The sequence below is a fragment of the Pteropus vampyrus genome, unplaced genomic scaffold (assembly GCF_000151845.1).
Source record: "Pteropus vampyrus isolate Shadow unplaced genomic scaffold, Pvam_2.0 Scaffold268, whole genome shotgun sequence".
NCBI lineage: Eukaryota > Metazoa > Chordata > Mammalia > Chiroptera > Pteropodidae > Pteropus > Pteropus vampyrus.
The window spans coordinates 324,450-337,866 of NW_011889049.1; the positions used below are offsets into that span (position 1 = coordinate 324,450).

General features: G+C 41.1%; 1 protein-coding gene across 1 annotated transcript in view; it reads right to left on the minus strand.

Annotated features, from left to right (window-relative positions):
* EML1 (echinoderm microtubule associated protein like 1) overlaps positions 1-13,417 on the minus strand; it is a 154,197-nt gene that overhangs the window by 41,865 nt on the left and 98,915 nt on the right. The window contains exon 3 of the mRNA XM_011375252.2: positions 8,524-8,659. Coding sequence (XP_011373554.2) covers positions 8,524-8,659 — 136 coding nt within the window. The remainder of the gene's footprint in view (positions 1-8,523; positions 8,660-13,417) is intronic.

Genomic DNA, 13,417 nt, shown 5'->3' on the forward strand with positions numbered 1-13,417 from the left:
TTCCTGCTGGCCTCTGCCTTCCTCCCGGCCAGCTTCGGTCCTTCTTCCCTTGTAAGTCCCAATCCTCCAGCACGTTTTTAAAAACCGCGCCCGGGTACGTGCTTTTGAAAAACCACTCGCTCTCTGAGCAAACATAAATAAAACGACCGAAACTGTCGGGGTTTGAATACACTTTCTGCATAGTCCTTCTGGTAGCTGAGGAAGCTCTGAATTTACAGCACCAGAATCTTCCAGCTGGGATCTGCATGGGCGTGCCTTAAGGACAAAATGTGAATTTTTAGAATGCTCAATTTGGGGACAAAGAAATTATAGATGTCAGGAGAGCATTACATTTCTGAAATTTGGCATCGAAGTCTAAAAATTATAGAAACCTTTGTGCTTCAAGTTCACGATCTTCCAGGGACGGAAAACACCAAGCTAATTTCACTCGGTGGGTCATTCTCTGCCAGGCATCTAGCGTGAGGCTCTTAGGCTCACAGACCTGGCAGCTGGCAGCCCTGGGCCAGCGCCGCCTCCACGGTGTCCTTGTGGGAGTTCACGGCGAGTTCATGGCAATTTAAAGGCTTGTACAAAACACCCTTAAAGAGCTGAAACACCGTGACTATTAATCAGTTATGGCAAATATTAACCAACTTCCTGATAATTAGCGCTTGACCTGGTGGCTGGAGGAGTTCACAGGGGACATTATGATGGAAACCACAGCGGTGGCAACAGTTACCGTATATTAAAGACTTTACACGTCATTTCATGTAAGCCTCGCGAAGCCGCGGCGGAAATTTCATCACCCCATCTTACAGACGAGGAAACGAATCCAGGAATGAAGCCGCTCGCTGGGGCTGTGTCACCCTTGCTCTGTGCACTGCGCCTGAGTTAGACCACCTGTGACTTACGGAACCGCGAGGCCTGGTCCTGAGGACCCGCGGAACCTCTAAAAATCCAGCCCACGTCAATAATTAATACAGTTACATGACCCGAGACTTGATGGATGGGGAACAGTGGATGAGATCTCGAAGCTACTTGTTAAAAAGGGGTGCAGCGGCCGGGGAGGCGGCGAGGGTGAGCGAGGAAACCTAAGTCCCCCTCACCTGGGCGCCGGTGTATTCGGTGTGCCTGCATTGAGAAGACTCACAGCCCTGTTTAATCGACACACAAGAGGCACAGCGACGAAGCAGGATAAGCACGAGGGCAATCACGAAAGCGTGCAGAAACATTTTCGGTGAGCTTCAAGAAATTACAGAACACGCAGCACGCACCGAAATGGAAAAACGGTGTCCTTTGCACATACAGACTTGAACATAATCCATCACGGCTCCTTCAAGATATTTGTCATTCACATATTTGCATTAAAATGTAAAGCTCTTTAAAAAATCTACCATTGTTGTATACACAGAAAGAACAAGACATGTCCTTTTGAGAGCCAAGAGCTCTTATGAATTAAAGAATTAAAGAGGATTTACCAGGACTCAGAGCGAGGGACGGGATGTAAAGCTTGAAGACAAGACATTTGCAGGAACAAGGGCAGCCGGGGTGGGGGCTGGGAATACTGTGTTCTCACTGTGAGAAGCCTCCCTAAATAACCGGCAAGGAGCATCAAAGCAGTTACGTCCCCTCCAGACAGCAGGTGAAAAAGAATGCTCTGGATCTTGACAGAGGGAGAAGTACTGGCTTGTGAGAGATTGTGCAATAACGCGGTGCACTTGTTTAGTGCTTAAGGCGAGTAAAGTATTTTTGGTGCAGAAATGCATAGATACCATCATTTCTTCTTTTCTCTTCTGTTCTCTTCCAAACCCCAAACCTTTTAAGTTCTGAAAATATAATGGTTCTTTACATGTTACATTACATATATATTCAACGGTTTTTGCCAATTTAAACGAAATTTTAGACATCGTGAAATTTCTGCCACGGAAACTGGCGACCAGAAGAAAAGCGGCCATCTTTCTTCTTACGGTCAGGTAACTCTAAGCATGATGAGCTATAGCCGTCTTCCCTTCTCGATTTGCAATCGAGAACTGGTTTTCCAAAAGTTTGCAAAATGATCCCAAACTTTTACAGTCAAAAATCCAGAAATCTGACAGATAGCTATTATGCGTGGCCAGAGATTTTTTTTTGATGTCATGACGGCCAGGGCGACTAACACTAGATTAAAACAATTATCCACTCAGCGAACACGTACTAGGCACTGACCATAAACCAGGCGCCATGCTGAGCACTGGCAAGGCGACCTGGGACCGAGACTCACCTGGCGTTTGTCCTGGGAGTCATGAGATAATTCTGACATATGGAGATCACACACATCAATAATTAAGAAGTGTTTTTATCTTTCACTGTCTAAATATGTATCTTTGTGGCAAAAATTAAGTCACGTCCTAAGGAGGCCGGCGGTCTTAGAGGATCTGACAGATCAGAAGAAGCTGTCTTATTTCCTGCCAGATGAAGCCAACTACCTGAGCCCAGAGAGGAGACCAGCACCACTCCCGGTAAAGGGCCAGGTGCCAGTCCTGTCCCAGAGAACACTTCCATCTCCATTCCGCTACTGAGAACACCTGAAGCAGGAATTGAACGCTTCCCCTCCAATGAATCTCAATGATAAAAATCTTAGAAATTCCAATAAAAACCAACTAGAAGCAGATTTTGTTTTTCTCTTCTTTAAATCGTGGACGTATCCGTGTCCGGCACTGACTTGGGCGCATTTAACAAAGGCTGTGTTTCTAACGAGTGCGACTACTTTTCCAAATGGCTGTTTGCGCGGACGCGGGAGATGATGGCGACCGCCCTATCTTGCCCCGGGGCGCGGAGCGTTTCTGGAAATAACGCTCGCTTTGGTAGCAGTTTTGCTCTTTTGATCTCTGTTCTCACAGCTCTGCGCCATTGTAAAACTCCACTTAGGAGCGGAAAGAATGAGTGATGGTCTCTGCGCTGAGCCCGTGGAAATGTAATTCCATTGTCTGCTTCGGCACCCCGACTGCGCAAGGTATGGCCTCCGCCGTCTTCCCCGGATTTTCCGCCTTTCTTCCTTAGCCGAATGGAAACAAAGCTTTTCCCAAGGATTCCAAATCCAGCCCCCCACTGAAGTCTTAATTGGCAACACAAAGCACAACCACCGGGCGCTGGATGATTTCCAAAGGGGATTTTGTTCTTAAGCATGAGGCCGAAAAACCCCAAAGGAAAGAAAACAAACATAGACCCATCTACACACCACAGATGCCCCGACTCGGTTAATCTGGAGCTCTGATTAAAGAAAAATCTCTACGTGATTGCAAACATATTTGAAATGGCTGGGAAGTTATTTTAATCCTAATATTCACAATGTCCGGCCTCTTTCTGTTTTCAAAATCCTCTCCTAATGAGCTATCTGCAGGAACTTGACCATGGAAGTAACAATCAGATGCTACTGTTTGGGTTTCCAGCTCCCACACGGATGGGAACGCACATCCATGGGAGCCTACTGAAGCCAGAGGAAAAAAACTAAGTGAATAACTACACTCTACACTGGAAACCGAGGGTCTTGGATGCTCAGTCTAGAAAACCACACATTTCTAATTGGCAGCCAGACGATAACTTATCGGATTTTTACTTTTATGTAAGTTCCAAAGAGGCATGAATTATCAAATTCCATTTTCTTCAAGAATAAAGGGAAAGAATCACATTTTTCATTAACTATTTGCTACTTTAAAAAGTCGTTCTTGAAATTAAACAACTCACTCCTTAAAATTTATTTTTAAGTAATATATTTCAATAGAAATATTTCAGAAAACTACTTAAATTCATTTGAAGTTAGCTTATGCAAACATACTGAAGATCACACACTCACATTTGCATATTAAATGAAAACAAATTAACAGAGGAACCAATCCGTACGTCACTCAAGGAGATCATATACAATCAAGCACTTCATCGTTAGAGTACTTCGAGTTAAGTGGGATAAAGAATAAAAATGGCTTCTGTTTTCTATGTCATGATCATTGGATATTTATCCCCACAGCTGTTTATCCCCTTTAGATTACATTGTGAAGGAGTCCCAACTCCCTCCCCGCACATACACACTTCATCGGGCTATAAAACAATGAATTTGTCAATACTCAAGGTGTACAAACTCTTGAGAGTCTGATGAATTCCAATTGGCTACTCTGTCAGACCTACTAAGTCAATAATTATTGGATTATATTTGCGAGTAGTTCTAACAGGTGATCTCTTCAGGGGAAACTTAGCATTTTAAACAACTCGCTCTTCAATAACCAATGGATCAAAGAAGAAATCACAAGACGATTTAGAAAATAACTGGAGACAAATGAAAATGAGAACACAACACACTAAAACATGGGATGCGAAGAAAGAGCACTGAAGGGAAGTTCATAGCAGTAAACACATTAAAAAGAAAAAAGAGCTCAAATCAACAACCTAACTTTACACCTCACACAACTAGAAAAAGAAAAACAAACTAAACCCACAGTTAGCAGAAGCAAGGAGATAATAAAGATTATAGCAGAGATAAACGAAACAGAGAATAGAAAAACAACAGACAAAATATCGATGAGACCGAAAATTGAGTTTTTAAAAAAGATAACAAAATTGACAAATCCTCAGCTATGCTAAGAAAAAAAGAGAGAAAACGCAACTAAAATTAGAAATAAAAAAGATTATGAGACTACTATGAACAAATACATGCCAACAGATTGGATAACCTGGAGGAAACAGACAAATTCCTAGACACGTACAACCTACCAAGACTGAATTGCAAACAAATAAAAACTCTGAACAGATGTATAACTGGAAGAAATTGAAGCGGTAAACAAAAATCTCTCAACAAAGAAAAGCCCAGGATCAGACGGCATCACTGGGGAATTCTACCAAACATCTAATGAGAAATTACTAACAATCTTCTTCAAACTCTTCCAAAGAATCGAAGAGGGGGAACCCTTCCAATCTTGTTCTCTAAGGCCAGCATAACTGTGATACCAAAACCAGACAAACACCCAAGAAAAACTACACGCCGATGTCCCTAATGAACATTAATGCAGAAATCCTCAACAAAATACCACCAAGCTGAATTGCACAGTGCATTAAAAGAATTATATCTCATGACCAAGTGGGATCCACACTTGAAATGCAATGATGGTTCCACATAGGAAAATCAATGTAATACGCCTCATTAACAGAACGAAGGACAAAGACAAATATCACATAACTGTCTTGACTGATGCAGGAAAAAAACATCTGACGACATTCAACATCCTTTCATGTTAAATACATTCGACAAACTAGCAATAGAAGAAAACCACCATAACGTAGTAAAAGCCATATATGAAAAGCCCATAGTTAACATCATATTCAATGGCGAGAGACTAAAAGCTTTTCCTCTAAGATCAGGAACAAAGCAAGGATACCCGCTCTCACCATTACTACTCAACACAGTACTGGAAATCCCAGCCAGTGCAATTAGACAAGAAAAAGAAATAAAAGGCATCCAAAATCAAAAGGAAGAAGTAAAATTATCTCTGTTGGCGATGACATGACCTTATGTGTAGAAAATACTAAAGATTCCACACACACACACAAATTTAAACTAATAAACAGTTTCAGCAAAGCTGCAGGATATAAAAATCAACATGCAAAAATCAGTTGCATTTCTATACACTAACAATAACACTCACAAAAAAATTAAAAAGCAATCCTATTCACTATAATATCAAAAAGGATAAAATACTTAGGAATAAACTTAACCATGAAGATGAAATACTTGTACACAGAAAACTATAAAACATTGCTAAAAGAAACTTAAAAAGACACAAATAAATGGAAACATCCTATTTTTATGAATTGGAAGACTCAGTATTATTAAAATGTCTATACCACCCAAAGCAATCTATAGATTCAATGCAATTCCTATCAAAATCTCAATGGCATTTTTTTTTTTGTTTTTGTAAAAATAGCAAAAGAATCCTAAAACTCACAAGAAATCTCGAGGAATCTCAAATCACCAAACAATCTTGAAAATAAAGGACAAAGTTGGAGCCCTCACCCTTCAAAACACACTACAAAGCTAAAGTAATCAAGATGGTGTGGTGTCTTTATCCGTATAAAGACAGATAATATAGACCAATGGAACAGAATAGAGAGCTCAGAAATAAACTCTTGCATATATGGCCGAATGATTTTTGACAAGGGTGCTAAGGCTATACAATGGAGAAAGGGCAATTTCTTTTCAACAAATGGTGTAGGAAAAACTGAATATCCACGTGCAAAAGAATGAAGTTGGACCCTAACCTTAGACTCTATACAAAACTAACTCAAATGAATTAACGATCTAAAACTAAAACACTCCTGGAAGAAAACACAGGATTCTAATTCAGGATACTGGATTTGGCAATGATTTCTTTGACATGACAACAAAAGCAAAAATAGACAAGTAGGACTATATCAAACTTGAAAACTACTGTGCCTCAAAAGAAACAGTCAACAGAGTGAAAAGGCCACCTATGGAAGGGGAGAAAATATTTGCAAATCATATATGTGATAAGAGGTTAATATCCGGAATACATCAGAAACTTCTATAATTCAACAACAGCAACAAAACGAATAACCCAATTAAAAAATGGCCAAAGAATTTGAACAGATATTTCTCTAAAGAAGATACATAAATGGCCAACAAGCATATAGGATGCTCAATATCACTAATCACAGAGCAATGCAAATCAAAACCACGGTATCGCCTCACAACCCATCAGGATGAACGGAAAATGAGTGCTGACAAGGATAAGGAGAAACTGGAACCCTTGTGCACTGTTGGTGGGAATGTAAAATGGTGCAGTCACCAAAGAAAACATTATGGAGGTTCCTCAAAAAATTAAAAGTAGAATTACCATATGACCCAGGAATCTCGCTTGTGGATATACATCCAAAAGAATCTAAGGAGGATCTTGAAGAGATATTTGCACGCCCATGTTAACGGCAGCATTATTCACAAACGTGAAGAGGTGGAAACAACCCACACGTCCACAACGGATAAACGAGTAAAGGAAATGTGGTGTATACACATCATGGAATATCACGTCGCCTTAAAAAAGAAGGGCATCTTGCCACATGCTACGATATGGATGAACCTTTAGGATATTATGCTAAGAAAAATAAGCCAGCCACAGAAGGACACATACTGTTTGATGTTACTCACATGGAGTATCTAATGTAGTCAAAATCACAGAAATGGAAAGGAAAAGGCGGCTGCCAAGGGTGGGGGAGGGGAGGCACAAGGAATTAACGTGTAACGGGTACAGAGTTTCCGTTTTGTAAGATGAAAAAGTTCTAGACCTCTGTTGTATAACAATGTGAATATACTTAACGCTACTGAACTATACATCTAAAAATAGTTAAGATGGTAAATTCAACATTATATGTTTTTACAACAACAAAAAAAGAAAGAAACCATAACAGATTGCAACCTGAATCTTAAAAAGTCTTGTCAATCTTGTAACGTCTAGATAAATAAAAGATAGTCTATGTCTACTGCTGCCAACTAGAATCCAGATGTCATTTCGTGTTTATTCAAACAAATAAGTAAATGATTCAAAGGAGTATTAAATAGATGTAAAAACGAGGCCAAGAATTTCATTTTAAAGTTCTAAAAAGCCCTGCAAAATCAATTCCCTTAAAATTCACAAACAATAAGTACGTGAAACTCTATTTAATAAAACACAACAAAAATTTGCTTGGTGAAGGGTAGGCCATTATGTATGAACATTATATATTTAAAAGATAAGACGGGCTCACTACATTTTCATTGAGTCACGACCCAGCACCAAACGCTTCCAAGCCCACCGGTACGCCAGTGCACCGCACAGCATAGTCACGCCTCAGGTCCTCAGCGCACGTCAGGCAGCTAGGATTTTAATGAACTTTACAAGTTCTTATCACTGGCGCACATGGCAGTGTTGCCGGAGAATTTCTTTAAGGCTTTCTGTGCTATATTCCCATCAGGTATTTAATTTTCCAGAGCCTAAAAATTGAGAAAAGTCACCTGGCTTATAAGATATAACGTTTTAATATGACACTTATGAAATTATAAAAATATTAAAAGCAAACTACCCTCTATTTGACAGACAACAATATCTAGAACTCTGCTGTTAGGCACAATTTAAAAATATGAGCTTATTCAGATTTTATAGATAAAAATTTAAGGTTGGTTCGGTAATCCAAATTTTGCTGTGTGTCGAGCACGACCCTGGGACCAGCACGTTCCTCTTTCCGTAGGTTATACTCTCATTTGCTTTTTCAAAAGGGAACTTTAAGTGAAAATACAAAACGGCACACTGTAGTTTCAGCTAACGAGATTTCAAAGATAATACGACTAAAATTTAAAGAATAATAAATCTCTACGGTTCCTGTTATGGCCACACACCAGATACTGTACTTTTACAAGCATGAACTCAGATGAAAAATTGTAAAGTATCACGATAAAAAAAGGAATACTTGTTGTAAACTCTAAGATGGAACCGCTTTTAGAGTTCCCTTACGGCACTCCGTGCCTACCTTTTGGTTGTCACCGGCACAGCGGTTTCTTTCCTGGTCCCGGAGGGAGACGGCAGAGAGCCGCTAGGCTTCTTTGGTAGCACGGTGCCGTTGTTGACGGTGGTTCGTAAAGGCAGAGTCTGCACCAGCGGTCTGGCTGTAAGGCGAGCAGAGAGAGGGGAGTCAGAACTCGCGCCTCTGTCCAAGTAGCTCTTTAAGACGTGTCGAAAGGGAGAGGACGTCAAAGTTAAAATGCTAGCAGAACTGGCAGAGGTGTGATGACAATTCGACGGAGATTTTTAACCAACGGGGCTGGCGCACTGAACCTAGATACCAACCTCACGCCCTACACAGATATGAACTCAAGGTGGACCACAGAGCTAAGTGTAAAGTGCAAAACTATAAAACTTAGAAGAAAGTCTGTGTGACTTTAGGTTTGGCGATGATTTCTTAGATACAACATCGAAAGCGCGATCCATAAAAGAAAAAATCGACGGCTTGGACTTCATTAAAATTATAAAAACTTGTGCTCTGTAAAAGACATTGTTAAGAGGATGAAAAGACAGGTCATTGATCGGGAGAAAATATTTGCGAATCGCATCGCTGATAAAGGATTTATATACAGAAAATAAAAAGAACTCTAAAAACTCACAATAAGAAAACAAACAGCCCAATTAAAAAAATAGGCAAAAGATCTGAACAGACCCCTCACCCGAAGAAGATATACAGATGGCAAATAAGCATATGAAAAGATGCTCTGCATCTCTCGTCTTTAGGGAAATGCAAATCAGAACAATAATGAGATCTCTCCATTCACCTATTAGGATGGCTAAAATCCAAAACACAGACGAAATGCCCGTTGTTGGCCAGGAGGAGCAGCACGGCTCTTGTTCACTGCCGACGGGTGTGCAACGTGGCGTGTGGCGACTGCTAGATACAGTCTTAACACGCGGCCTGGTGACTGTGACACTAGGGATTTATCCCCTGCCTGGAAAATTTATTTCTATGTTAAACCTACTTTTAATATTTACAGCAGCTTTATTCATAATTGTTAAAACCTGGAAGTAACCAAGATGTCCTTCTATTGGTGAGAATCCAGATAAACACACTGTGGTACATCCATACAACGGAATGCGATTCAGCAAAAAAGGCAATGAGCCGACGCACGCAGTAACACGGATGCGTCTTAAACCCCCAGTGCTAAGTGAAAGGCGCCGGTCTGAAGGGCTACACACGGTGTGAGTCCATTTCAAAGACTTTCTGAAAAGGCAAAGCTACAGAGACGAAAACCACATCGGTGGCCGGCAGCGGATGTGCGTGGTGGGTGTGAACAGGTGAAGCACAGGACGTTTCGTAGGGTGGTGAGACTGCTCTTTTGCTCAGTAGTGGTGGATATGGGACACCATCACATGTCAAAACAGCACAGACTCTTACAGCGCACAGAGTGAACTTGAACGTATGCGAATAAAAGCCAATTAAGAGACGGGAACCCCACGATGGAATGAAGATCTCGCAGAAGAACGTAACTTACGAAAAGAGCGAAGTACTGAGCAGTGTGAGGATATGTCACCTCTGACCTGCTGTGCCAGAAGTCTGCAGACCCACAGCACACGTAAGATGCTGACTCTGATTATGTCATTTAAGAAAGACACTGAAATTATCAAAATGCACATGAATCAAATTTTAATATATTGTTTGACAGGTAAGTGAGGCTGTTCATGATACCATGTTGATTCATTTGAATTCTCAGGCTTGGGTCTAGTAGTGCACGAATCCTGTAACACTGAAAATTCAATGTAATGGAAATATGTATGGGGAGAAAAGACATTACTGAACTGACTGCAAAAAATCATTTCTTAACATTCCTTATTTTCATCGACTGATGAATAGATAAACAACATGTCATATATCCACACAACAGAATATTCCTCAGCTACCAAAAGGGACAAAGTACTGATATATGTTATGTGTGACACGGAGGAGCCTTGATGGCATTACGCTACGTGAGAGAGGGCAGGGGCGAAATACCACACATGGATGCTTCCATTTAAGCAGAATGTCCAGAACAGTCAAATCCATAGAGACGGCAGATTCATGGTTGGCAGGGGGGTGTCCTTGGAGGGAGTAAGGGGAAAGGAAAGCTGATGGGTCTGGGGTATCTTCTGGGGTGATGAAAATGTTCTAAAACTAGATAGTGGGGTGGCGGTATAACTCTGTGAATATACTAAAACCCAATGAATTGTACACATTAAAAGGGTGCGTTTTCTGTTATGTAAATTATACTTCAATAGGGTTGCTATAGAAAAGTCATTTCTTAGACAACTGAGAAAATTTGAATGCTGACTCAATGTTAAGGAATTACTACTTTATAAGTGTGATGATGGTATTATGAAGTTTTCAATACCTTAGAAGTTCATACTGACACATTTATAGATAAAATAAAGTGATGCCTTGGATTTGCCTAATAGGGTGAGGGGAAGTCAGTGGGGATTGGGGAGAAATAATAAATAAAACTATATTGACATGTTGATAAATCATGAAGCCAGGTGAAAAATAAAAGGCATTTTTCTTTCCACTTTTATATCCATTTGAACATTTTCAAATTACAAAGTTGAAAAACAATTTTATTCTCTGAAAAACTGAATATATCCACTAAACCTTTTCTACTTATCACTGAAGGATGCCTATCGAAAACTGGGGAGGGCGACTAATGAGAAAAATGGAAGAGACTAGAGCATTTTCTGTCTAAAAAAAAAAGCGAAAGTTATTTTCTGTAATTAATTGATTTTTAAGGTGAAAGATAAGGAGAAAGCACAGTAGATGAGAGAGAAAAATATCGCGCTCCAATTTTGGTTTAACTAGGATGAGGAATTAAGAATTAATTTCATTCACTGCAAAGAGCTTAAATTCTTAAAATCTGTCAGATGCAACTATGTAATAAAATTTGTGAAGAGACCATAACATAACATTTCACACAATTATGTGCTGAATATGATCTATTGTATTTGGGATACTTTGCAAATCAAATTATGCCTTGAGAAAAGAACTCTCATTTCTAGTCATATAGTTATTCATTTCTTTAATATTTGAATTGTTTTGAATAATGTTGATTTAAAGAATATTGCTAAGAGGTGTGCACAGCAAAGCAACATGGACGGCAGAAAAAATCCACCCACATGTCTGGCCAGTCCTTGGGTCCAGTCTCAGATTTTCCCTAACTAGCTGTAATGTGGGGCAAATTATTCAATCTCCTAGAGGCTGCTTTCTCATCTGTAAAATGGGCATAAATATACCTACTTCAAAGAACTGTGGAGAGCTGCAATGAGCTAAAATATCCAAAATATCTATTGCAAATTCCAGCACCCTGCCAACCAATGAATGGTAGTTATAGTATTATTTTAAATATTAGGGTGAAGTGTTAATGTAGCAGGGGCTGTGTCATTAAAGATGATCCATAACCTGCTTTCGACAGCAGTCACAGGGGGTAAATTCTGAGACTCAATTTCGATGTCCTGGAACAGCAGGGCTGACCTGCTTATCCGCATGGCCAGAGAGGTCTTTGGTTATATTCTCTGATCTGCTCATTAATGGGGCTATCAATATAACCAATAAAAAAGTTTGCAAAAGGGCATTAAAGTGTTACAAGAGGCAGGCTGCCGGATTGCAGTCTGACACACAAGCAAAATTAAAATGAGAAATAGAACTATTTGCTGGTTAACGCCCAACAGAGCGGACCATCCAGACACGTGGGACAATGACTATATTGTAACCCATATTTTACATTCCAAATCCTGTGACACTCCCCTAGCACTGAAATGGAAAGTAGCCGTGCACGTGTGCAATGGCTCGGTCATCAATCTAACCCCACATCAGGACTCCTGTCTCCGTGAGAACACACATGCGTGAGCTCCGGCTCCGGCTGTGGGCGGTGAGCCGTTCCGCTGCCCTCGGCGCAGTGAAGGTCAGATCCGGCGCTAAGCAAGGAGTCACTTTTAAAACATAAATTTTTCTGCTTATTAAGAAATATACACCAAAGGACATTGAGAAGCCAACCAAAAGCATGAAAAAGGAAAACAATGTGGTCATGCAGTCAGGAAAAAAAAAAAAAAACCCATGTTCACTCTCGGAATACTTCTTTCCAATCTTCTTTGCACGGATTGTGTCTAATGAGTCGAAATTATACAATGCGCACAGTTTTATGTCCTGCTTTGACTGTGAACGTCACACGAGTGTGTCCCCCGTTGCCACCAGGAAATGACGTTTTTAGATTACACAGCGTTCAATGTCACGAGGCGCCGCAGGTTTCCGGCCTGGCCCCTGTGCTCGCTCTTCCGACACGGCTTCCTATTCAAGTTCCCCATCCCACACGTGAACCTCTCTACCCATCACACGTCCTTCTGTGTGTTCGCTCACAAGAGCGACACAAAAGGGGGTCTTAAGTCCAACGTGGATGAAGCGAACTTCGCAGGCTGGCGCTCTCTACATTGGGGCGTATGACAGGGCAACCGGTTCTTAATGTTAAAAAAAACATATGAAAGGAAAAGGAGAAGAGTCAAATTTGGGGAGCTTAGGAAGAGACTGAGGTCACCCTATGACCCAGTGTCATTGGGTTGAGTTGGATAATCCGTATGAAAGGCCATTCCGGGGACAGGAGAATACCGGCCCCAGAAAAGCACTCTGAGACACAGCTTCTTCTATAGGAACTGAGCCCACAGGCCCAGCCTGTCATGGGGTTGGCCGGTCCCGCCCTCTCTCACGAAGCCTCGAGCTTGATCTGTGAGCAAGACGGAGGTTCTCGTGGTCACACTAGTTAAGTCTCACGAAAAGTGACCAAGTCGAAGCTCGGAGGCCGCGGTAACTTCCTCCCGTCGGTAGAGCGCTGTGGCAGGGAGCAAGCACGGCCTCGGGGCCGTCC